The sequence below is a fragment of the Eptatretus burgeri genome, chromosome 11, assembly GCF_056783735.1.
Source record: "Eptatretus burgeri isolate ZD-2024b chromosome 11, Ebu_testis_v1, whole genome shotgun sequence".
In the NCBI taxonomy this organism is placed as follows: Eukaryota; Metazoa; Chordata; class Myxini; order Myxiniformes; family Myxinidae; genus Eptatretus; species Eptatretus burgeri.
This window is the reverse complement of record NC_140971.1, coordinates 89,515,287-89,540,973: the sequence shown is the minus strand read 5'-3', so window position 1 is coordinate 89,540,973 and position 25,687 is coordinate 89,515,287. Positions and strand designations below refer to the sequence as shown.

The 25,687-nt window shown below is 45.8% G+C and overlaps 2 protein-coding genes and 1 pseudogene across 6 annotated transcripts in view; 1 reads left to right on the top strand and 2 right to left on the bottom strand.

The window, feature by feature from the left end:
• Window positions 1-11,974, bottom strand: part of LOC147017592 (uncharacterized) — a 79,591-nt gene extending 67,617 nt beyond the window's left edge. For all 3 annotated transcript variants that reach the window (XM_085847330.1, XM_085847329.1, XM_085847331.1), the window contains exons 1-3: window positions 11,874-11,974; window positions 10,478-10,588; window positions 6,912-7,022 (exon numbers count right to left, since the gene is read on the bottom strand). In XM_085847330.1, the coding sequence (XP_085703456.1) occupies window positions 6,912-7,022; window positions 10,478-10,588; window positions 11,874-11,936 (285 nt within the window). In that variant the 5' untranslated portion in view covers window positions 11,937-11,974. The remainder of the gene's footprint in view (window positions 1-6,911; window positions 7,023-10,477; window positions 10,589-11,873) is intronic.
• Window positions 8,673-9,905, top strand: LOC147017593 (uncharacterized; annotated as a pseudogene).
• An 11,395-nt stretch (window positions 11,975-23,369) lies between the features above and the next one.
• The window catches only part of LOC147017591 (uncharacterized), a 66,688-nt gene continuing 64,370 nt past the window's right edge, over window positions 23,370-25,687 (bottom strand). For all 3 annotated transcript variants that reach the window (XM_085847325.1, XM_085847327.1, XM_085847326.1), the window contains exon 11: window positions 23,370-24,413. In XM_085847325.1, the coding sequence (XP_085703451.1) occupies window positions 24,039-24,413 (375 nt within the window). In that variant the 3' untranslated portion in view covers window positions 23,370-24,038. The remainder of the gene's footprint in view (window positions 24,414-25,687) is intronic.

Below are 25,687 nucleotides of genomic sequence, written 5' to 3'. Positions count from 1 at the left end.
GGATGAAAAGTCCGACCAGCGATAGCCAAGGATTCTCCGAAGAGATCTGGTACCAAAGGAATTCAGTCTCCCTCTCAGATCCCTGGTCAGAGTCCAAGTCTCACATCCATAGAGCAGGATTGGAAGCACCAATGACCTGAAGACTCAGAATTTTGTCCTGCACAGGTACCAGCAGCGCCACACCCCATGATCCGGTGAATCCATGACTCCCCAGGCCCAACCCAGATGTCTCTTGACCTCTGGCTCACAGCCAGCAGTGACATGAATATCACTGCCAAGGTAAGTGAATCTCTCCATAACCTCAACATCCTCACCACAAACAGGTACAGACAAGACAACAGCATCCAATTTATCAATGAAAGCGAGGATCCTAGTTTTGACAAAGGAAACCCATGATCCCAGCAGCTCCAACACCAAGTTGAGAACTTCAAGGAAGGACCCCAAAAGGATAGCCAGAGTCTCCGCAAAGATGACTGCATCATCTGCAAAATCAAGGTCAGAGATCTCGACATTCCCAAACAATGCACCGCAGATTGATCGACACGACATTCTCCCCAGAATCCAGTCCATCCAAGCGCTGAAAGGTGCGGGGGCCAGCACACCCCTGACGAACACCAGTAACAACTGGAAATAAGTCAGAGATGGAATCACCACATCTCACAGCACTCAGCACCAGAATGCAGTTCAGACAACAGATTGATCAGTTTTATTTGCACCCCACGAAGACCAAGAATCCTCCAGAGGGCCTCCCAATTCACTGAATCAAACGTTTTGCAGAGATAAACAGAGGCTGCAAGCAGCCCGTGACGAAACTCTCGTCTGTGTTCAGTAAGGTCCCGAACGGCAAGGACACGATCAATCGTTGACCTCTTTGGTGTAAAGCATGACAGCTCCAGGCACTGGTGCTCAAGCAGATGGTGGCGAACCCTATCAAGAATTATCCCAGCAAAGATTTTGCCTGGTAATGAGAGCAGCATCACCTCTTGGCAGTTGTTGCAGTCCTGGCGATCACCCTTCCCTTTCGGGAGAGGGACAACAAGGCCCCCTCTTCCAGTCAGTTAGGATGATGCCTGTGTTTCAGGCAGAGGACAGCAATGCATGCAACGACATGAGTACAGCATTTCTACCAGCCATGAGAAGTTCAGCATGATGCCACAGATGCCCGGAGCTTTACCCCATTTCAACCGGTTCACTGCAGCCTGTTTCCACAAACGAAGGTGGATCTCAGTTGATTGTAGGGTCAGCAATAGGGATAGCAACACCCCTGACATCCAAATCAACAGCTGGTGGATCAGCCTAGTACAGCCACTCAAAGTAACCGGCCAAGCGGGCCTTTACGTCGGACTCCTCTGTCAACAGCCCACCACCCTCCACTCCAACCACAGTACACTGAGGGACGGGCTTGGAGGAACGCAATGCGCAAATTCTCCTGCAAGCAGGACGAGAATCACTTGACCACAGCTGATGCTCCAACCCCTTACAGATTCCTCGCACATCAGCCTCCTTGTCCACCCTCAACACACATACAGTTTTATCCCTCAACCCCCTGAAAAGCTCAGCTCTGCCATTAAGCCTGACCTTGCGACTCTGGTCAATGCTATCCAGTGTCCCTTGAGAGAGAAAATTCTTCTTCGCCCAATGGTGAGTTCCAAAACATCCGTTGGCTACATCAAGCACGGTGGTCGTGAAGGCACTCCACAACTCTTCAGAATCCCATAAAGCACCCAAACCCCCAAATCCACACTTAACCAGTTCGCAAACTCCTCAGAAGCTCCCCTCATCCTTGAGCTCTCAACATCCGGCCTTGTCTGGGATTGTACCATTCTCCAACATTAAAGTTGCAACTTCAGATTTGCCACCAAATGCCTGTGGTCATTGTTGAGGAACTGAGCACTCCGGTTGACCCTGCATTTCTGGATCATCCTCCAGTCACCATCAACGAGCACATGGTCAATCTCCTTTGCCACACCACCAGCGTTAGAAGTCCAGTGATGAACCTGTGGGCACTGAAACCATGAATCAGCCACCCTTAGTCCATGACTTCTTGCAAAGTCATGGAACTTAGTGCTATTCTGGTTCACAGTTCCAGACCCATATGGACGAACACGTCTCATAACCATCCATATTAGTTCAGGTCGATGCATTGAATTCCCCCAAGAGTATTAGAGCATCTTGCCTGGGGCACTGATCAACCAGAGACTCGAGCGCAGCATGGAATGTGTCCTTCACGGTGAGATCAGTCGCCTCAGTCGGAGCTTCTACAGAGATCAGGGAAATCATACCCAAGGAGTGATGAATCCTTCGTCTCAAATTTTTTGGATGTTTGACCTCACTGTGATCTTGACCTTTGACCGATTTTGACCAAAATCTAATCAGCACTAGCCATCAGCGTCCTGAATCACGTGGTGTAATTTGACATTGGTAGCTTCTTCCGTTCTCGAGTTATCTGTACCAAACCATCAAAAATCGAATATTTGACCTCACCGTGACCTTGACCTTTGACCGATTTTGACCAAAATCCAATCAGTACCAGCCATCACCCTCCTGAATCACGTGGTGTAATTTTTTTTTTGTATACCTTGTCGAGGCTCGTCTGAGAGCTAACACACAACTCACAGCAAGGGGGCATGAGACAAGAGGGGCGGGAGTGGAAGGGACAAAACAGTGGGGAACAGACACATCAGGTGAACTGTGGAAGGGAGAGGGATGGGGATGGGACGGGGAACATGGCGAAGAGAAGATGGACATTACAGGGACTTTCAGGAAGGAAAGCAGGGGAATTGAAGGAAGTGGGCTTGGGTGGATTATCGGGGGTAGAAAAGATCGAGGATTTGGATGGGGGAAGATAAGAGGTGGTGGTGAACAGCTGTTTTGAAAGCCTGGAGGGAAGAATGGGAAAGAATAGAGTGAGGAAGTTTTTTCCAAAGGCGGGAAAAAAGAGGAATGAAAGAGTGAAGATGAGCAGTGATTCGTGATTTTGGTAGTTTTACCAGAAGGGGGTTGTTGGCGGACCTTGAGTGCCCTGTGGAAATGTGGTGGGGACAAATCGCAGAGAGAGCAGGGGGGGCAAGGCTGGAGAGGAGTCGGTAGAAGACAGAAAGACCACCGACCAACCTGCGGTGATTGAGTGAGAGGCCCAAAGACTCAGCTTCATTGCGGGAGATGCCGATGATCTTGAATGCCCTGGTTTCGACAGCGTGAAGCTGAGAAAGGTGGGAGGCAGGAGCACCAGCCCAGAGGGGAGAGCAGTACTCCATCAGGCTACGGACAAAAGCTTTGTAAGTGGTCAGGAGCTCAAGAGGGCCGAGAAGGACTTTGCACGACGGAGGATTCCCAGTCGGCGACTGGCTTTTGAGGCGAGGTTGGAAATGTGACTTTCCCAGGAAAGGTCATGGCAGATAGTGAGACCCAGAAGCTTGAAAGAAAAGACTTCTTCCAGAGGATTGTTGAGAAAGTGGATGGGGGGGTTTTCTAAACGGTCCTTTCGAAGAGACATAGTGAGAGTGTGAGATTTGTCTGGATTGAAAGACATGTTCCACGTGTTGGACCAGTTTGTGATTTTATCCAGATCTGCAGTGAGCGAAGAAGCTGCTGCTTGCCGGTCTGAGGGATGACAGATGGTACGGCAGAGGGTGGAGTTGTCGGCAAAGAGAAATAGAGGATTTTCCAGAGAGTCGGAGAGATCATTGATGAAAACCAGAAAAAGAACAGGGCCCAGAACGCTACCTTGAGGAACTCCAGCCTGCACAGGAAGAGGGGATGAAAGAACTCCATTTAGGGCCACACGTTGACTGCGACAGGAGAGGAAGTCTGCGAGCCATGAGTGGAGATGGCCTTGAATACCATGGGAAGAGAGTTTGGTGAGTAGTGCAGGGTGCCAGACTGTGTCAAAAAGCACGTGATATGTCCAGGGATACGGCTCGGATTTCCTGTCTGGCATTGAGGACCTCCATGCATTGATGGGAGAGCAGAAGCAGCATATCCAGGGTGGAGTGACCTGGTCTGAAACCAACTTGATGATTGGAAATCAAGCCATTGGAGAAGAGGAAGGATTTCATGTCTGAAGCGATGATGGATTCCATAACCTTGCTGATGATTGGGAGAAGGCTGATTGGTCTGTAGTTACAGGGATCTGTTTTTGCACCTTTTTATGCAGGGCAGTGATGTTAGCAGATTTCCAAGCAGATGGCAGATGACCTTGGGCAAATGCGAGGGTGAATAGAACAGAGAGAGGGTGAGCAAGAGCAGAAGAGCAGGCTTTGAGGACACGTGGGCTGATGCCGTCTGGACCGGTTGCAGAATCTGACTCGAGGTTTGAAAGCAAGCTCTTCACCTTGTCAGGAGAAAAGGATACAGAGTCCAGGGACAGTTGGGTGCGACTGGGTAAAATGGGTAGAGAAAGTGATGGGTTTCGGACACAAGATTTAGCTGCAAACACCGAGTTTAGACATTCAGCTTTATCACGTGTGGTATCAGCAGTGCGGCCATTTGAGGTAAGGGAGGGGATGGAGGGGGAACATACACCAGAAACAGATTTGATTAAACGCCACCAGGATTTTGAGGAGGGAGAGAGGTTTGAGAGTTCAGACTTGAGATGAGAAAGATGTTGTTTTCTGGCTCTCCTGAGGGTAGATACACACTTGTTCCGAGCTTTGTGGAAAGAACTGAGATTGCCCTCAGTTGGGTTTGCTTTCCATGAGGCAAAGGCAAGTTGTTTCAGGACAACTGCCTCGCCACAAGCTTCAGTAAACCAAGGGCGGGAGGAAGGGTAGGCCAACTGAACAAGAGAGGGGATAAATCTGTGCATGAGGGAGAGCAAGTTTCTTTGAAAGAATTCCCAGGATGAGTTGATGTTTGAGAAAGTAGTGACAGGAGACCAGTCTGTAAGTTTGATGGCTGCTCGGAGACCCTGCCAGTCGGCTTGAGTGAAATGCCAGACTCGACGGCGGTGAGGTGGTTCTCTGATAACAGCCAGAGAGATGTCCACTTTGACAAGGACGTGGTCAGAAGAACCGATTGGAGCGAAGGAAGAGCAGCAGATATTGTCAGGGAAATTTGTCAAAATCAGATCCAGAAGAGATGGAGTACCATTGGTTGAGATCCGGGTCGGGAAGTTGACCGATTGAGTCAGTCCTTATGAGTCGCAGAAAGCTTTTGCTGAGGTGCCATGGCAGGTGAGAGAGGTACCCACACCTAGCCAACTGGCGTGATGACAATTGAAGTCACCACATAAGAGGAAGAGAGAGTTTGGATGAGAAGATAGAAGATGGTCCATGTTTTCGGATAGTGAGGTGTAGATGGAGTCATCACTGTTCGGTGGACTGTACAGTACACATATAAACATGAGGTGGGAGTGGAGGGGAAGCCGAAGCCAGAGGTATTCCTGGGGGTGTGGGGGAGTGAGAGCAGTGCATGGAGAGTGAGGAATAGAGTCTTTGATGAAGAGAGCAACACCTCCACCAGGACGAGGGTCAGGTCTGTCATACCGTAAGAGGGAGTAACCGGGGAGAGATACTTGGGAGTCAGACACGTCTTGGGAGAGGAAAGTTTCTGTTAGGCAGATAATGTCTGGTTTGTCAGTGGCAACCTGTATGGAAAGATCTGAAAGGTTTGAGCGAAGGCCCCGGATATTTGAGGTCCACACTTTTAATGAAGAGGTAGGGGAGGAGGCTTTGGGTGCAGGAGGTGGAGGGGGAGGGGAGGGTAGGACAAGGGACGAGGGGGAGGTAAGGAGGGTTGTTGAAAGAGTGTGGGGTATTGCAGAATAGCGAGGGGAGGGGCCGAATGAGGAGGAGAAAAGGCTCTGTGGTGCTGGGGGAGAGGGGGAACAAGAGACAAGGAAGAAGGCAGTTGAGGAGGTGGCGTGAAGAGATGGAGGTGAGAGGGCAGTGGAGGGAGGCAGCTTGGTGGATGAGAGGGGGGCAACTTTGAGAAGGATGAGTGAGGAGGATGAAAGGTGGGAGAAAGGTGAGGGGGGAATTTTTGAGAGAGGTGAGAGGGAGGCTTGGAGGGAGAAGCATGGGATGGTTGCTTTGAGAGTGAGAGTAAGGGGTGAGGGGGGTGAGTTGGCACTGAAGTTGGAAAAAAAGAATGGTTGATGGAAAGCGAACATCCATGGCAAACTGTGGTTTTTAAAAGTTTTATGTCAGAGATGCGATTTCACACAATTCTTGATGGATGCAATGAAGGCGAATTCAGAGAATGGAGAGAAGAAGCGCTGTAATAGTTGGATTTTTTAGGATACGCTTGTTCACCAGTGTTACCTCAATTATCACTGGAGTCAGTTTATTGGACACAGCTACAGCAACTCCGAGGACATTGTCACCAGCAGAGTGACCAGACCAAGAGTAGGTGGAACCACACACCATGATCTCGACGCAATCCGCCCCCGAACCTCAGAGAGTGCTGCAATACCGATGTCCAAACACTTGAGCTCAGATGATAACAGAGGCAGGTGATCATCCTCTCTGAGGGAAAGCACATTCCAGGCATCCACCCGAAGGGACCGCCTCAGGTTAACCCAAGGAGACCACTGTCTGGTGAACGACACCTCAGCAGAGGGCAGCTATACAGGAGGTACTCCAACGGAATTGTTTTTCAGATTTATTTTTGCTTTTGGTACTTTATTCAGAATGAAGGGTTTTACAGTGGCCGGAATGCAAATCCTGCCACCAACCTCCTCATAAAAAAGTAACCCAAGCCAACTGCAGGAGGATGTCCGCAGACACAGTTGGGCAGTAGATATGAATGGCCAGCATATATATATATATATATATATATATATATATATATATATATATATATATATATGATACATCAATAGATAGAGGGATATGAAAGAGATGGAGAGTGAGAGAGAAAGAAAGAGGGACAGAATAAATAAATAAACAAATAAATAAAAAGGAGTTTACCGTTTCTGCCAAACCAGCACGACAAAACGTTGCCTCCCATGTTGGCTTCACTGCCAGCTTCACACCTATCGGCTCATTGACCAATGGTGGTAAAAACTGCATTGGTCGTTTCTGCACGGCACACAGGGGATTTAACACTCGGTCAATGGTGCAGAGATTGAACTCCAAAAGAGAATCTTTAATACAAAACGCACGTGCACATACGGGAGAAAATACAACAATTAAATTCTCAAAAAATAAACCACACCAATGCAAGCCCCACACATGAAACAGGGACGGGTGTGGGAAATGATTGAACAAGCAGGATAAAAGAGAAAAAGCTTTTCATCTGTGAAAGAATAATTATTCCCACAGTTCGAAATTAAAATAATTGCTTTCTGCTCCTGAGAAAGGAGTGAGAACGTGCTAAACAATGTAGACAAAGCCCAAGTACAGCCAATCAGAAAAGAGCACAACAGCCCCTTCGAAGTCCCCCAGGGTTTGGAGGTACAGACAGTTTCACAGATCAAGGGAATGACTTTTTGAGATATCCTGTTCACAGAAAAACAAGGGGTGAAAACGTAACCTCTGCCAACCTTCATTGGCAGATAGTGTAGGCTCTCGGGGGGAGTTTGTGGCCATCGCAAAAATACAAACTCACCCATGATTTTATTGTTGAACAAACCAAGACCTTTCAAAAAAATTTGGATGACAAGCCCAAATCTGTATAGATTTTGCTTCAGAGGGCGCTTTTCGAAATGGCCGCCATAAGTATTACTTTTGACCATATCTTGGTCTGTGAGATTCATAGAGACATGATATTGGTGCCTAAACCTTTGTTTTCAGAGTCAAGGAACTCAATAAGACCAATAACAATTACATTGGCTCCTTCGTTTGCGGCAGCCATCTTGAATTTCAAAATGGCCGCCATTCAAAATCGCAGTTTTCCATATATCAGTCATCAAAACACATAGACGCTTGATATTGGTGGCCATACTCATGCATTTAAGTCCAAAGAATCCAATTATAAGAGTATATTAATACAGTGGTATAAAAATACAGTGGTTCACTGAGACCAGCAAAAATCTTCTTCAGTATATTCAGGCAACCTATAAATCCAACGTGACGCCCAGAACTATTATCACCAAAATCATGGGTGACTTTGTACTTTTGCGATGGCCACGAAATCCCCCGAGAGCCAGGAGTATCTGGTGTCCATCACAAAATTGAAGATTTGCTGCTTTCTGTAATCATTACGTTTAAAGATCTGCATTTAACAAATCAACTCACTGTAATCCACTTCTCTTTTATTTCATATAAATTCTGAAGACAAGCACGAATACAAGACCTAATACAAGCCCTAATCCACAATCAGCAATGGAATTTGTACGGCTTTCCGGGACAGGAGTTGGTGATTTTGACCAGACAAAGTGTGTAATTTGTCAAGAGCCAACGCAGGGAAAACTGATCAGCACACCCAATGGGTGTAAACAAATACGGGAAGCAAGTGACATACGAAAAGATTCCGCAACAAAACGCATAAAGTTGATGCCAGCCGAGAGTGACTTCTTCTATTATCATGTTTCCAACCAGCGTTTCAAGAAGTACATTAATGCGAATCTGCTCAGACGCATCCAGCAAGGAGGGAAATCACAGAAAGCATCGCTATCCTCAGAAGAATCTGGCACTCCACATGGGGTTGCGACTTGCGCTCACTCCGCTGTACGTTTACCTCCAAATCCTACAGATGCATATAGTGTCAACTACTCGATGAACTGCATCATTTGTAACAAGAAGTCACACAAAAGGGACTTCACAAAATATCGTATATCTGAGGCAAACCGTGCTACTTCACTTTTACAAGCAGAAAACTTCTTCCAGGATGACATTTACAGTCGAATGTGTGGCCTCTAGGATGAGCATGCAGTTTTTGGAGCTGACTTGTATTATCACAAACAGTGCATGACATCATACATCCAAAAGTTTGAGGATGCTCAACGTTCAAGTGGCGATATACCAGGGCTGAACCCCAAGCAGCGTGCATGGAGTGATATCGTTTCTGAGTTAGAAGAGGGACTGAAAAGTGGCAATGGCTATGAACTAAGTATAATCAGAGACCAATTGAATGGACTTGTGGAGGATGAGCATCAATTTCGTAATGGAGATGTGAAGATATATTTTTTTAGACACTTTGGTAGCAGCATTGATTTTACATATCCTGACCAGTTGCAAAAGTCTTTGATGGTTTATAGTGTGCCATGTAATCGAGCAGATATCTTGGCATAGCATATTCGCTCCATTGATCCTGTACAGGTTTGCGCCAGTGTGCTACGGCAAAGTCTTGATAGTCATGATTTTAACCAAGATGATAGATTCTGTGAAGCTCAAGATCTAAAACATGCATGCTCCAGTATGAGAATGCCAGAACCGATACTTTGGTTTTTAGGATATTTATACAATTTCAACCCCGAGACATACCTCAAGGCAGCTGAAGCTGTAATGACGGAAATAGATCCTACTGCAGAAGATGTAGATGATGAAGAGTTAGATGACGATGCATGTGAAACAGAGAATAGTGAGGGTCAGAATAACAGTGATTCCAAACAGACTGCTGATGGTTGCCTCTCTGCTCAATGTTGCAGGAAGATCCAAGCTCTGTTTCAGACTATGTATTATGTACATCATTGTGGCAGAAGGAGAATGCCAATGCATGTAATGCATGCTGAATCAGCTCACAGTCTCAGGCATGGAGGGAAAATCATCACCAATATCTTGAATCGTCAAGGGCTTGCGCAAAGCTACGGAGAACTGCGATGATATCAATATGACATTGCAACCTACACTGCACAGCAGAATACGCAGGATGTTGCACTACCAGCTCATTTTGATCCTGGAGAATTCACATCAGCAGCTGTTGACAACTGGGATCATGAAGGTGCTAATGTGTCTCAGCATACCACAGTCTGCATTCTTTTCCAGGACAAACCCAGTTCCCAGAGATTTAAGGTTACATGATAACTCACCCAAATGAACCACTGTATTATTATATTCTTATCATTGGATTCCTTGGGCTTAAATGCATGAGTGTAACCACCAACATCAAGCGTCTATGTGTTTTGATGACTGATATATGGACAACTGCGATTTTGAATGGTGGCCATTTTGAAATTCAAGATGGCTGCCGCAAACGAAGGAGTCAATGTAATTGTTATTGGTCTTATTGAGTTCCTTGATCCTGAAAACATCGGATTAGGCACCAATATCATGTCTCTATGAGTCTCACAGACCAAGATATGGTCAAAAGTAATACTTCTGGTTGCCATTTCAAAAAGCGCCCTCTGCAGCAAAATCTATACAGATTTGGGCTTGTCACCCAAATTTTTTTGAAATGTCTTGGTATGTACAACAATAAAATCATGCATGAGTTTGTACTTTTGCGATGGCCATGAACTCCCCCCTTGAGCCAAGAGTAAGAGTTAAGGAGAGAAATTAAAAGCAAAGGAAAATGAAGAAACGGACGCACCAAGCCATTTCCTTATTCCATGAGCCTTGACGTGTGTGAAGGAGAAAAATAGAACGAAAATTACCTTTTGAGTGAGGTGAGCAGGGGAATATATATCCCGTGCGTTCAGCTTCCCATGTACTTTCGCAACCATCGGCTGATTGTCAATAGGAGGAAGGAAATGCTTTGGACCTTTCTGCACAGCAAGAGGAACAATCGGTGGGTGGGATGAAGATCAAATTAAATCTTCATGACATAAATGGCCAATTCACACAGTAAGGAGACAGAAAACAACCATGAACATGAAAAGCAACACCAAGTACGTGAACCAATGAGGGAAGGGACACACACACACACCGTCGCAGCTGGGATCTTAAATTATCCGATTATTTTTCTCATGGAAGGTCATTGTATTGCCCAGGTCAGTGAACCACTTCATTGTGGGAGAACAAGGATGCCGTCGGTTCAGAACATGTGAGTGGGGGGCAACTTTGGGAAGAGGGAGTGAGGGGGAAGATTGGAAGGGGAAGGCTGAGAGGGGAGAGTGAAGGGAGAAGTGTGAGGGGGAGTTTTTGGGAAAGGTGAGAGGGAAGCTTGGAGGGGGAAGAGTGTGTTGGTTGCTTTGAGAGGGAGGCATGGCCAAGGCGCAAAGGGTGATGGGAGAGGTGAGGAGAGGGGAAGGATGATACTTGGTAGAGGTATGGTGAAGAAGGGAGTGGACAGGAAGAAGTGCAAGATTTGAGGGTTTGGGAAGAGGGGAGGTGTGCTGAGAATAAGGAAGGAGCATGTTTGTGGTGATGTGTGTACTGATTGAGAGAGATATCTGTGAGGTTAGAATGGAGCCCACAGATGTCAGAACACCACACACTTTGGAACAAAAGAGGAGGAGCTGATACTGAAGGAGAAGACAGTGAAGAGGTGCCAAGAGCAGAGGTAGGATGAGGGGCAAGACGGGAAGGGCAAGGAGAGGGGAAAACACGTGATGTGTTAGGAGGAGGTTGATATAAGTAGGTGGGGTGAATTGGCACTGAAGTTGGAAAAAATGACGATTGATGGAACATGAACATGCATCACACACTGGGAGTTTAAAATGTTGAAGTCAGAGATGCAAATAAAGACATCACATGAGGGATGCAATGAAGGAGAATTAAGAGAATGGACAAAAGCAACATTATAACAATCACTTGAAAAATTAATTATTATCATATCCAGATCTGGATTCAGATCTTCACCAAAATCAAATCAATTTGTCCTTGTCACACACCCAACCTGTCCACCAAATTTCACTTGAATCCGACAACAACTTTTTGAGATAACTTGTTCACAGACAAACAGGGGTGAAAAAAAAACATTTCCCAGCAGAAGGAAATTTAAAGCAAACGAAAGATAAAAGAGGAAAATGAAGAAACAGAAACACTAAGTCATTTCCTTATTCCACGATCCTTGACATGTGTGAAGGAGAAAAATAGAACAAAAATGACCTTTTGAGAGATGTGAGCAGGGGAAGATGTCTGCCATGCCTTCGGCTTCACATTCACAACCATTGGATTGTTGAAAATGGAAGGAAGGAAATGCTTTGGACATTTCTGTACAGCAAGAGGAACACAAGAATCACAGGTGAGTGGGATGAAGATCAAATTAAATCTTCATGACATAAATGGCCAATTCACACAGTAAGGAGACAGAAAACAACCATGAACATGAAAAGCAACACCAAGTACGTGAACCAATGAGTGAAGGGACACACACACACACACACCGTCACAGCTGGGATCTTAAATTATCCGATTATTCTTCTCGTGGAAGGTCATTGTATTGCCCAGGTCAGTGAACCACTTCATTGTGGGAGAACAAGGATGCCATCGGTTCAGAACATGTGAGTGGGGGGCAACTTTGGGAAGAGGGAGTGAGGGGGAAGATTGGAAGGGGAAGGCTGAGAGGGGAGAGTGAAGGGAGAAGTTTGAGGGGAGTTTTTGAGAAAGGTGAGAGGGAAGCTTGGAGGGGGAAGAGTGTGTTGGTTGCTTTGAGAGGGAGGCATGGCCAAGGCGCAGAAGGGTGATGGGAGAGGTGAGGAGAGGGGAAGGATGATACTTGGTAGAGGTATGGTGAAGAAGGGAGTGGACAGGAAGAAGTGCAAGATTTGAGGGTTTGGGAAGAGGGGAGGTGTGCTGAGAAGAAGGAAGGAGCATGTTTGTGGTGATGTGTGTACTGATTGAGAGAGATATCTGTGAGGTTGGAATGGAGCCCACAGATGTCAGAACACCACACACTTTGGGACAAAAGAGGAGGAGCTGATACTGAAGGAGAAGACAGTGAAGAGGTGCCAAGAGCAGAGGTAGGATGAGGGGCAAGACGGGAAGGGCAAGGAGAGGGGAAAACACGTGATGTGTTAGGAGGAGGTTGATATAAGTAGGTGGGGTGAATTGGCACTGAAGTTGGAAAAAAATGACGATTGATGGAACATGAACATGCATCACACACTGGGAGTTTAAAATGTTGAAGTCAGAGATGCAAATAAAGACATCACATGAGGGATGCAATGAAGGAGAATTAAGAGAATGGACAAAAGCAACATTATAACAATCACTTGAAAAATGACATAATTATCGTATCCAGATCTGGATTCGGATCTTCACCAAAATCTAATCAATTTGTCCTTGTCACACACCCAACCTGTCCACCAAATTTCATTCGAATCCGTCCACAACTTTTTGAGATAACTTGTTCACAGACAAACAGGGGTGAAAAAAAAACATTTCCCAGCAGAAGGATATTAAAAGCAAACGAAAGATAAAAGAGGAAAATGAAGAAACACAAGCACTAAGTCATATCCATATTCCACGAGCCTTGACGTGTGTGAAGGAGAAAAATAGAACAAAAATTACCTTTTGAGAGATGTGAGCAGGGGAAGATGTCTGCCATGCCTTCGGCTTCACATTCACAACCATTGGATTGTTGAAAATGGAAGGAAGGAAATGCTTTGGACCTTTCTGCACAGCAAGAGGAACAATCGGTGGGTGGGATGAAGATCAAATTAAATCTTCATGACATAAATGGCCAATTCACACAGTAAGGAGACAGAAAACAACCATGAACATGAAAAGCAACACCAAGTACGTGAACCAATGAGTGAAGGGACACACACACACACACCGTCACAGCTGGGATCTTAAATTATCTGATTATTCTTCTCGTGGAAGATCATTGCTCCCATTGTATTGCCCAGGTCAGTGAACCACGTCATAGTGGGAGAACAAGGGTGTCATCGGTTCAGAACATTCACCTGCAGCATGAGCTCAGAGCCAGCAGGGACTCCCCGTCACCTCCATTTTGAACGTTGCGTCATCATCGATCTCCATTGTGGTGCCTCGTTTACGTGACAACACAACGATCTCACATTTAGTCTACCATTGGCCACAGCAAGTACAAGGGTACAACCACCAGCACGAGCTCCACATGAATTCCTTGTCCACCCAACAACACACAAGTGAAAGAAACCAACATTTGGGAACTGATGTCGATTAATCAGAAATTTCCCATCTCCTTAAGGATGGTAGGTATCCATTAAGCGTGGTGTTCCACAGGGAATACACAATGGGGATTGTGCATCGGTGTTCATTTTGTTAAGTTGATGATGTTCACATGAGGAATGATGTGTGAAAACCGAAGCACGGAGGATGAACGTTCAGTCATGTTCAATCTTTTCTCATTCCGAACAATTATTCCCACAGGATATTTTACTCCAGCGAGCGGGCAGAATAATTCCTTTACACCATACAATTACAACAACGTGTTATAATGATAACTATGAATCCACACTCGATGATGGTGGTGGTTGTGGTGGTTTAAAATGTCCACTCTGAGTGTGGAAGGGTTCAAACCACGGCCGAATCATTCAACACACTCGAACAATTAATGGTACGAGCTCCTTCCTTGCTTTCCGCCCAACATTTAAAAAGGGTATAAAACGGACAAACAACGACGATCAAGCTCGAAAACATTACACAGTTTTCACGGGCCTCATGGCCTCTTCCCACAATGAAGATCCTTGTGAAGAAACATGTTTTATTTTTAAACAAAAACCCACAAACTCACATTGGGTCCCTGAGGACCACGAGACGTCAACTTGTATAATTTCTCTCTTTCCATGTTCATCTGAATGAAAAACAAACACTTTTACACGGAACGTTCAAAAACGCCGTTTCCCAGCTCCGCATCTTCCACTCAAATGAGCCAATGAACGTCTTCGTCCCGCCCACATTTCACCGTCTCCATGGTTACAAAGGGAACACGCCTCTTCGAACCGCCCACATTTCACCGTCTCCATGGTTACAAAGGGAACACGCCTCTTCGAACCGCCCACATTTCACCGTCTCCATGGTGACAAAGGGAACGCGCCTCTTCGTCCCGCCCACATTTCATTGTCTCCCGTGGTTACAAAACGGAAAGTGTGTGACGCAATAGAGAGAACACAAAAATATATTGCCCCACCCATCCAAAGCTTATTTATCGATACATTGAGGTAATCCGTTGAAAAAGAAACAAATTATTTGTCGAATCAATAAATGGTGTGAAATATAAAATAATAAATTCTGTTCAATCGTTGGAATTTGTCCCTTTTTTGCTTTTTCATTTCTGCAACTGTGGAGTTTCTCCTTTTGCTTGATGATATTGTCATGTAAAGCTGACATCTTCAATAAAAACTCATTAATTTACCGAAATTACCAGATGTCACCTTCAAAATATGTAAATGGATTCGGTTGGTGCACTGGATAATGTCAAATTATCGTCGTTTTTGTTTCCAATTTGTACACTATCTGTCGTCATGATGAAGTAGTTCGAGGTAGTGTTCTTCGGATTACGATTGCGATTTTTCTTCACAGCTCGTTCGTTTGGCCTTGTGTGGGTGAAATAATAACTTTTATAAAGTAAACTCCGTTTGTCGTTTTGTCTGTGGTGCGTTCCATGACCAATCAGCTTGTATAGCGCTCGCCAAGTGGCTTAAGCAACTTAATCAAGCATTCCTATGAAACGGTTTCTCACGCACGGCTGGATTGGCAAGCAAAGGCAAACTGATTGGTAATGGAACACTTCAATACCCCTCGATTTCTCCACAAACTGATTGTGGTGAATTGAAGGTCGTGACGTGTGATCACATGTCGCACGGCTCGAGCACGGAATAGATAAAGCTAAGGTTCGGCTCGGTCGGGGGGATTGTCCCAGGGGCATTGTCGTTTACGGCGGCGGCTCACTTGGTGCTCGTTGAATGGTGAGAATTGAGAGTATATCGGACTCCGGGCTTATACTGATTTATTTTGCGGTGATTAGTTGCACGTGTATACCTTACTGCTTATGTACTCCTTGCTGCACCTGTATCCCCTGATGTGCCCGTAGAAGCGGCTTCAATCAAATGGAATAAAGCCTACACTCTGAAGGTTCTTCTCTCGTTTTCATTCCAATTTATTCCATTTAATTTTCTCGGCTCTCTCAACCAACGATGGACAAGATCTACAAACCAGAGAGGTTCGACGCAGACCCAAACGCGACTGACTCAGAAATGAAATGGTCGCATTGGTTCTGTTCCTTCTCACACTATCTGACCATCATCGAAGAGGGAGCCGACAAATTGGCCGCCCTTGTGAATCATGTCTCGCCCGGCGTATACAGGCTCTTCTCGGAGTGTGACACCTACGAAGCAGCGATTGACGTGCTGCAGGCGCTCTACGTGAAGCCCAAGAACGAGGTATACATACGACATCTTCTCAACACACGCAAGCAAGCAGCCGGGGAGACAATCGATCAGTTCCTGCAAGCTCTGAAACAGCTGGGAAAAGACGGCAGCTTCCGGGCCGTAAACGCCGAGGAACACCGAAATGAAGCGACCCGGGAGGCATTTATCCGAGGACTCAGATCAGCCCACATACGGCAACGCTTACTGGAGAAAGCGCAACCCACTCTTGAAAAGGTAGTCGATCAGGCTCGAGCGATGGATACGGCTCAGCAGCAATCTGAGTCATTTGGGACACCGATGCTGCTAATGAACGCCGCTACGGTGGAAACTCAAGGAACCCCACAGACACAGACACAGCCTGACACAGGGGATGGAGAAAAACCCGAGGAGTCGGATACCCAGACCTCGTCAAACTCCTCAGCAACTACTCCGGTTGGTAAATGCTTCTTTTGTGGGTACAAAAGACACCTCCGCCACAAATGCTCCGCCAGAGATGCCACATGCATGAATTGTGACAAGAAAGGGCATTATGCCAGGGTATGTAAATCTACTCAAAGTAGAAATAAACCCACTTCTGCGGCTCTCTACTCACAAAAGAAACTAACTGCAGCCTCACCGGGGAATCTATCCAAGGCTATCATCAACGTACGAATTAACGGACATATGGCTGAGGCTCTGATTGATACCGGTAGCTCTGAAAGTTTCGTCAACAGCTCGCTAGTGAAGGGCAGGAAATGGAAGATCCACCCGACAGACAGTACGGTATGCATGGCCGCCACATCACTACAGTCCCGCGTACGAGGGTACTGCAATGTTGAATTGGACGTAAAAGGGTACACGCATCGGGATGTAAGGGTACTGGTGCTTCGTGATTTATGCGCAGACGTAATTCTGGGTCATAATGTCCTCAAGCAGCACACGAGCATCGAAATACCCTTTGGAGGAAGCAAACCTCGTCTAATTTTAAATGCTTTGACCACCGCAGAGGTAACGTCCCCCCAGCTGTTTGCTAACTTGTCGCCGGTCTGTAAACCGATAGCGATCAAATCGCGGCGATATACCACTGCTGATATGAACTTCATCACTTCAGAGACCAAGCAATTACTGGAAGAAGGAATTATAGAACCGAGCAATTCGCCATGGCGCGCACAGGTGTTGGTCACCGCCAATCAGAATCATAAGAAACGAATGGTTGTCGATTATTCCCAAACGGTCAATCGTTTCACCCAACTCGATGCCTACCCTTTGCCGCGCATAGACGAGATGGTCGAACGCGTGGCCAATTATAAGATATTCAGCACCATCGATTTGCGAAGCGCCTATCATCAAATTCCCATCCGAGAGGAAGACAAACCTTACACCGCATTCCAGGCAGGTAGATGCCTCTACCAATTCAGGAGGATTCCGTTGGGTGTCACGAATGGAGTAGCTTGCTTCCAACGGGTTATGGACGACATCATCTCAGATGAAAACCTCAAATACACTTTTGTTTACGTGGACAATGTCACGGTGTGCGGTAAAGATCAGGGGGAACATGATATGAATCTGGACAGATTCTTGAGCATTGCTAGAAAATATAATCTGACCCTCAACTACGAGAAATGCGTATTCTCGGCAAGGTCAATTGACCTTCTCGGCTACACGATAGCCGACGGCACGATTAAGCCTGATCCTGAACGATTGCGCCCACTTCGTGAGCTACCCCCACCGCAGGACCTGCAGACAATGCGCCGGGTGATCGACATGTTCGCTTACTATGCAAGATGGATTTCCCAATACTCCGAGAAAATACATCCCCTAGTGCATTGCAAAAACTTCCCACCAGATGCCGCTGGTGTAAAAGCTTTCCACAGCCTCAAAGATGATATCAGTAATTCCGTGGTATTATCGATCGATAGCTCGGTGCCCTTCGTGATGGAAACAGATGCTTCTGATCACGCGATAGCTGCTACGCTTAACCAGTCTGGGCGAGCCGTCGCGTTCTTCTCGAGAACTCTCTCTGGAAGCGAGCAGAGACACTCAGCAATAGAGAAGGAAGCGTACGCCATTGTCGAAGCCCTACGTAAATGGAGACACTATTTACTGGGAAACCATTTCACGCTCGTTACGGACCAACGATCCGTGGCATTCATGTTTGATGGGAAAAATAACGGGAAAATTAAGAATGAAAAAATTATGAGATGGCGGATAGACCTAGCCTGCTATAGTTACGACATAGTCTACCGGCCCGGGAGGGAAACCCTGCTGCAGACACCTTCTCTCGGGTCTACTGTTCGGTGACAATCAGTCGGGCTTTGCAAGACCTCCATGTGTCTCTGTGCCACCCGGGGGTAACCAGAATGGCACATTTCGTGCGCAGACAAAACCTTCCCTATTCTATTGAAGATATTAAACAAATGAATGCTTCATGCCCTGTTTGTGCTGAACTAAAACCCAGATTCTATGGCGCGGCTTCTGGCAGATTGATCAAGGCCACTTCTCCCTTCGAGAGACTAAACATTGACTTCAAAGGGCCCCTGCCGACCGAGACAGACAACAGATACATATTCACTGTTGTTGATGAATATTCAAGGTTCCCTTTCGCATTTCCGTGCTCGGATATGACCTCGGGCACTGTCGTGAAATGTCTGTCTGACCTCTTCGCTATGTTTGGGAAACCTTCGTACATACATTCAGACAGAGGGCCGTGTTTCATGTCGGCCGGGCTAAAACAATTCCTATTAGAGCACGGCATAGCAACTAGTCGAACGACGGGTTACAACCCACAGGGTAATGGGCAGGTGGAACGATATAATGGAGTTATTTGGAAAGCCGTAACTCTGGCGCTGAAATCGAGAGGACTGGGGCTCGAGCAGTGGGAGGTTACACTTCTCGACGCTCTGAATTCCATACGCTCTTTGCTCTGCACGTCCACCAATGCAACTCCTCACGAACGAATGTTTACTCACCAGTGGCGTTATGTTGACGGCCAATCGGTGCCCAACTGGCTAACCCATCCCGGAACAGTGTTCATGAAACGCCCAGTACGACAAAGCAAGTATGAACCCATGGTGGAAGAGGTCAAACTCATCGATACTAATCCAGAGTATGCTCATGTCAGGCTCCCGGATGGCAGGGAGACCACTGTGTCGGTTCGCCATTTGGCTCCCTCAGGTACTCCTCCCGCAGGTACACCACCATCAGGCGCTCCTCCCTCTGACATCCCCTCCCCAGGTGTTTCCCCCCCAGGAACTCCACCCGAGAATGGTGGCGACGGAGCTGCCGCGTTCCACCCGAGAGCGATCGGGGAGTCATCCCCGGCACGAGTCGAGGCTCACCAAGAGGATCGGAAGCCTCCCTCAAGTGAAACCGCCATTTACTCCCGGAGAGGTCGACGGATAATACCCCCTCGCCGACTCAATCTGTAAAGGGGATTATCGGCATCCTCGATGCTCATGCTCCTATATGCTCGTTACATAATATATCGATGCTCATTACCATGCTCCTACAACTCAAAATAATGCTCACTGCTTAGCATGTATGCTTCTGTAGTTTAGATAGTTCGCGTTGCTTGAAATGTATACTCCTGTAGCGCTGAAGTAATCATGGTGCGTTAGTTGGGCCTCTAGTTACATTTTAAAGACGGGGAGAATGTGGTGAATTGAAGGTCGTGACGTGTGATCACATGTTGCACGGCTCGAGCACGGAATAGATAAAGCTAAGGTTCCGCTCGGTCGGGGGGATTGTCCCAGGGGCATTGTCGTTTATGGCGGCGGTTCACTCGGTGCTCGTTGAATGGTAAGAATTGAGAGTATATCGGACTCCGGGCTTATACTGATTTATTTTGCGGTGATTAGTTGCACGTGTATACCTTACTGCTGATGTACTCCTTGCTGCGCCTGTATTCCCTGGTGTGTCCGTAGAAGCGGCTTCAATCAAATGGAATAAAGCCTACACTCTGAAGGTTCTTCTCTCGCTTTCATTTCACTGATTGGTAATGGAACACTTCAATACCACTCGATTTCTCCACAAACTGGATTGACTGTCACAGCTGAATGTTGAAGGCAACGCGCCGCCATCTTGAGACCCCCAAATTTACAACTGCGTGCTTTGTTTGTCCCGAGCATGGAGTCCATTGACGTTTTATAATCGATCGACCCAAGTCTGCAATCAAATTTTACAAAGAACTTTGTGCTAAAGTTCCCCTGACATGCAAAAGTATTGAAATTTCATTTATATTTGTCCTATCGGAGTTTTTCATCGTGATTTCAGATGACAATATTTTTTCACAATACTCATTCTGTGAAATGTAAAATTAAAAAAAAACCTCTTCGTGAACGCCCCGAAAAATTCTCCTGAAAGGGGCGTAACCCACATGACGTCATATACAGGATTACAAAGGCTGCGCGTACATTACTCGGTGGGTGGTCTGCATGATTCTTTTGGCTTTCTGTGTATTTCCACATTTGATTGGTTGACTCAATCGCTTCGTTCATTTCTGCTTTTAAAAAATCGAACATTTGGTTTTGAATAATGGATGGCATGGACTTTCACTTGTCTGGTAACGGCAGCGAGTGTGAGAGAAATGAAGGATTTCGGTCTGAATCTCATGGAGAATTGTCAGATAACATAGTCGCGGGAGGTGAAGTTCAGGCAGCTGGAAATGAAATACGGCCTTAGCAGTTCGAGCCCGAAGCAAGACAAGCAGAGGAAAATGGCGATGAAATTCCCGGAGTAAATGACGATCGAGTATATTCCCGGAGTATAGACTTGGCAATAACAACTGGTTCCACTAAATCCAATTCGTAATCCAATAATGTAAGTTTGACTTGCATACTGCTCGATATCAGAAATATTTTAGTGAGGTGACGTGACCAACGCAGCGCAGCGGAGCGAACATGCTTCTCCGTGGCGAATAAATCGCAAGCAAGGCTGGCGCATGTCATCGGCCGTATCTCTCCGCGCATAAAACGAAGCAATCTCGCTGTCCGGATACGATGAAAATTTGTGTGCAGAACACACCTTGTGACACAATTGTCTCGAGTAGTCCGATAAATCTGACGTTCTGTTGCATTTTTATTTATTTTATTCCGACTGTTGTCATGTAGCACCAGGAGAAAACAATAAGCCTGGTGTTGGCTTAGTGGTGAAGGTGGCGGCTTGGTATCCTAGGGTCCTGAGTTAAAGCCTCGTTGGCCGCTGAATTAAAATACACCAGGAAGTTGACTCAGCCTGTCAACCTTCCGAGGTCGGCAAAATGAGCACCAGTGTACTCCTAAGGGGGACACTGCATCAGCGGCATAGCTGCGTCCCAACCCAACCGGCTATGCGGCATAGCTGCGTTTCACAATGATGCAACCAGCAGCCACAGGCTGCTCTCAATGGAGAGAGAGAGTAGAAAACAATGAAGAAAAGAGAATCATAAAAGAAAGCTCCAGCACGTCAGATTTATCTCTCCAGTCGGACGGACAACGGATTTATCGGCCGAGTTGGGCGGACGACGGATTTATCGGACTAGTCTCGACTCAAGACTGGAGATCTCGAGTTAATCCACTCTGTGCGAGTTTCTGTATGTGACATCAACGCTGCGATTCGCTGAAGTCAACTTTTTTTTTGGGCGCGGCATAGCAAGTTGTGAAAAGCACCAGAAATGATCAAAATATTGCCCTAATTATCCCATTTTTTGATTTTTTTAAAAAACGGGTGATTTCTTCACGAGGAAGGTCAAGTTAATATATAAATAAACCAATGTCACCCGCAGGGTGACCCGTATCTTACCAAAAGGTGACCATGTGTTACTTCTTTAAGGTCACACTGAGGTGAACAGAGCTGCTATCCACCAGGAGTGACTCCTTGAGGAATATCTGCCTACGAGAGATTCCGATGAGAATCGTTCTACAGAGTAACCATGAAAAATATGCTTTTGCCTCATAACGTCACCAAATGACGTCATAATGTCTCAAGCTTGATATATCCAGGAAGTACTCATCGAGGTGTTCAATTTGAGGTACTACATGATATGCTTCCTAAAACTTGAAAATTTGACCTTGGGGTCAAATATGTTTGACCTTAGGCGCTAACCATGAAGGTCAAGGCCAATCGCCACCAAAAATTAATCAGCTGAGCGCCAGACCATGAACAACATTCCCATGAAGTTTGAAGACGATCCGATCAAAATTACTCAAAAAATAAGGGTTTCGTCGACTCACCTGATTTGCGATAAAGTGACCTTGACCTTGGACCTTGACCTTCAAAATTTTGTGCACTGAAAGTGACCTCTATAGGCCTCTGATATGCGAAGTTACAAAAATTTCCAATGATAACTGTGCTCTGCAGAATTTTTTATACGTGATTACAGACAAACAAACAAACAAACAAAAAAACATACGAGCTGACTAACATATCTTGCAAAAACTTCGTTTTGGCAAGATAACAAAAAAAACATATGAAGGTCAAGGCCAATCGCCACCAAAAACTAATCAGCTGAGCGCCAGACCATGAACTATATTCCCATGAAGTTTGAAGACGATCCGATCAAAATTACTCAAAAAATAAGGGTTTCGTCGACTCCCCTGATTTACAACAAAGTGACCTTGACCTTTGACCTTGACCTTCAAAATTTCGTGCACTGAAAGGGACCTCTATAGGCCTCTGATATGCGAAGTTACAAAAATTTCCAATGATAACTGTGCTCTGCAGAATTTTTTATACGTGATTACAGACAAACAACAAAAAAAAAACATACAAGCTGACGAACATATCTTGCAAAAACTTCGTTTTGGCAAGATAATAACCAGAAAGTTTTGCTTGTCAGGGGACCTCGAAGTATCATTCACAAACGATTTGCAGCTAAAGTATTTTTGAACCAGGGAAGGCTCAGTTCAGTCTGAGAGACTCACGAGTAGATGACGACCGGGGGCGACGGCGCAAACACATCTCGTTTTTTCATTTTCTGTTCATAACAATTCCATCACACACACACACACACACACACACACACACACACACACACACACACACACACACACACACACACACACACACACACACACACACACACACACACACACACACACACACACACACCCTTAATTGTACAGTCTCGTCTATTCCTGAAATATAAGATAATTTAGACCAGTGGTTCTTCACCTTTTTTGAGTCACGGACCCCTTTGAGAATCTCGTGAAAACTCCGGACCCCTCCCCACAAAGATACACTTCAACACATAAACACAAAATTTTGCAAACAATGAATAAATTTTATTGCGAAGGAAAATTATTTTCTTCACATTCCGTCATAATCAAAATCCAAAAACAATCTTTACAAAGAATATATCTCACTTTTTTCATGAAAAAAAAATCAATGACCATTCCCTGAATAAAATGAAATATATCCAAATTGTGCAAATTAAACAAAAAATAAACTTCAATTCTGCTCAAAAGTACGTTTTATTGAGAAGGCTGTTGTTGTTTGGCTGCAATAAGAAGACGAAGTTTTGGAGTGGTCTTTGATAAGGCAACACGCACATCATGTTTGATGTCCAATCAATTTCTAACAGGGCATGAGCAGAGATGAATTACCGCACATATTCCACAGTGGAATCACCATGACGTCATGTCAATTTTTATGACGTCATTCCTATTTTTTGACATCTTTTGTTTCACAACCCAGAGTTTTCATCGGATCTTCGTGAAACTTGCCATGTATATGCAGAAAGCCTGCGCACAGGCAGTAACCATCTCCGATTTTGGAAATTCTTCCGAGAAAAAAGTTGACGTCATAATATCGCCGCTAATGGAAATCGGCAATACCATTATCTCCGAAACTTGGCAAGCTGTTTGAATTTTGTTTGCGGGAGTCAAGCCGGGCATTAGCACAGATATAATTTATCGCAAACCTGATACATTACAATGACGTCATATTCGTTTTTATGATGTCAGCAAGAAGAGGACGAGGATCTTAGCTCATTTGAGCTTGTTTGTTTGGCAATGCGATAAGCAACCTTGTTGAATGCTTCAAGACAGGAGTTTTGTGTTGGGGCAATTCCAAGTTTTGGCAAAGTTCCAACCTCTTCTAATCGAGCCTTCTTTGCACGAAAAAGATTCACACTGTCCAATGTATTTTCAGGATGGACAGACGTGAGATGCTCCTTCAGCTTTGTTGGCTTCATCCATCCATTGGCAAGAACCTTGCCACACAAGAAACACTGTGGCTTTTGTTTCCCATCACGTTCAGTGATGTAAGTAAAACCAAAGGATACATCGGCTTCATCGTACTTCCTTTTCTTCGACATTTCGAACTTGAGGTCAGTCTGCAAAAAATAATAAATAAATAAATAAATAAATAATAATACTACTAAAATAAATAAAATCCCTGTAACTACAGACCAATCAGCCTTCTCCCAATCATCAGCAAGGTTATGGAATCCATCATCACTTCAGACATGAAATCCTTCCTCTTCTCCAATGGCTTGATTTCCGATCATAAATTTGGTTTCAGACCAGGTCACTCTACACTGGATATGCTGCTTCTGCTCTCCTATCAATGGATGGAGGTCCTCAATGCCAGACAGGAAATCCGAGCCGTATCCCTGGACATATCACGTGCTTTTGACACAGTCTGGCACCCTGCACTACTCACCAAACTCTCTTCCCATGGTATTCAAGGCCATCTCCACTCATGGCTCGCAGACTTCCTCTCCTGTCGCAGTCAACGTGTGGCCCTAAATGGAGTTCTTTCATCCCCTCTTCCTGTGCAGGCTGGAGTTCCTCAAGGTAGCGTTCTGGGCCCTGTTCTTTTTCTGGTTTTCATCAATGATCTCTCGGACTCTCTGGAAAATCCTCTATTTCTCTTTGCCGATGACTCCACCCTCTGCCGTACCATCTGTCATCCCTCAGACCGGCAAGCAGCAGCTTCTTCACTCACTGCAGATCTGGATAAAATCACAAACTGGTCCAACACGTGGAACATGTCTTTCAATCCAGACAAATCTCACACTCTCACTATGTCTCTTCGAAAGGACCGTTTAGAAAACCCCCCCATCCACTTTCTCAACAATCCTCTGGAAGAAGTCTTTTCTTTCAAGCTTCTGGGTCTCACTATCTGCCATGACCTTTCCTGGGAAAGTCACATTTCCAACCTCGCCTCAAAAGCCAGTTGCCGACTGGGAATCCTCTGTCGTGCAAAATCCTTCCTCAGCCCTCTTGAACTCCTGACCACTTACAAAGCTTTTGTCCATAGCCTGATGGAGTACTGCTCTCCCCTCTGGGCTGGTGCTCCTGCCTCCCACCTTTCTCGGCTTCACGCTGTCGAAACCAGGGCATTTAAGATCATCGGCATCTCCTGCAATGAAGCTGAGTCTTTGGGCCTCTCACTCAATCACCGCAGGTTGGTCGGTGGTCTTTCTGTCTTCTACCGACTCCTCTCCAGCCTTGCCCCCCCTGCTCTCTCTGCGATTTGTCCCCACCACATTTCCACAGGGCACTCAAGGTCCGCCAACAACCCCCTTCTGGTAAAACTACCAAAATCACGAATCACTGCTCATCTTCACTCTTTCATTCCTCTTTTTTCCCGCCTTTGGAATAA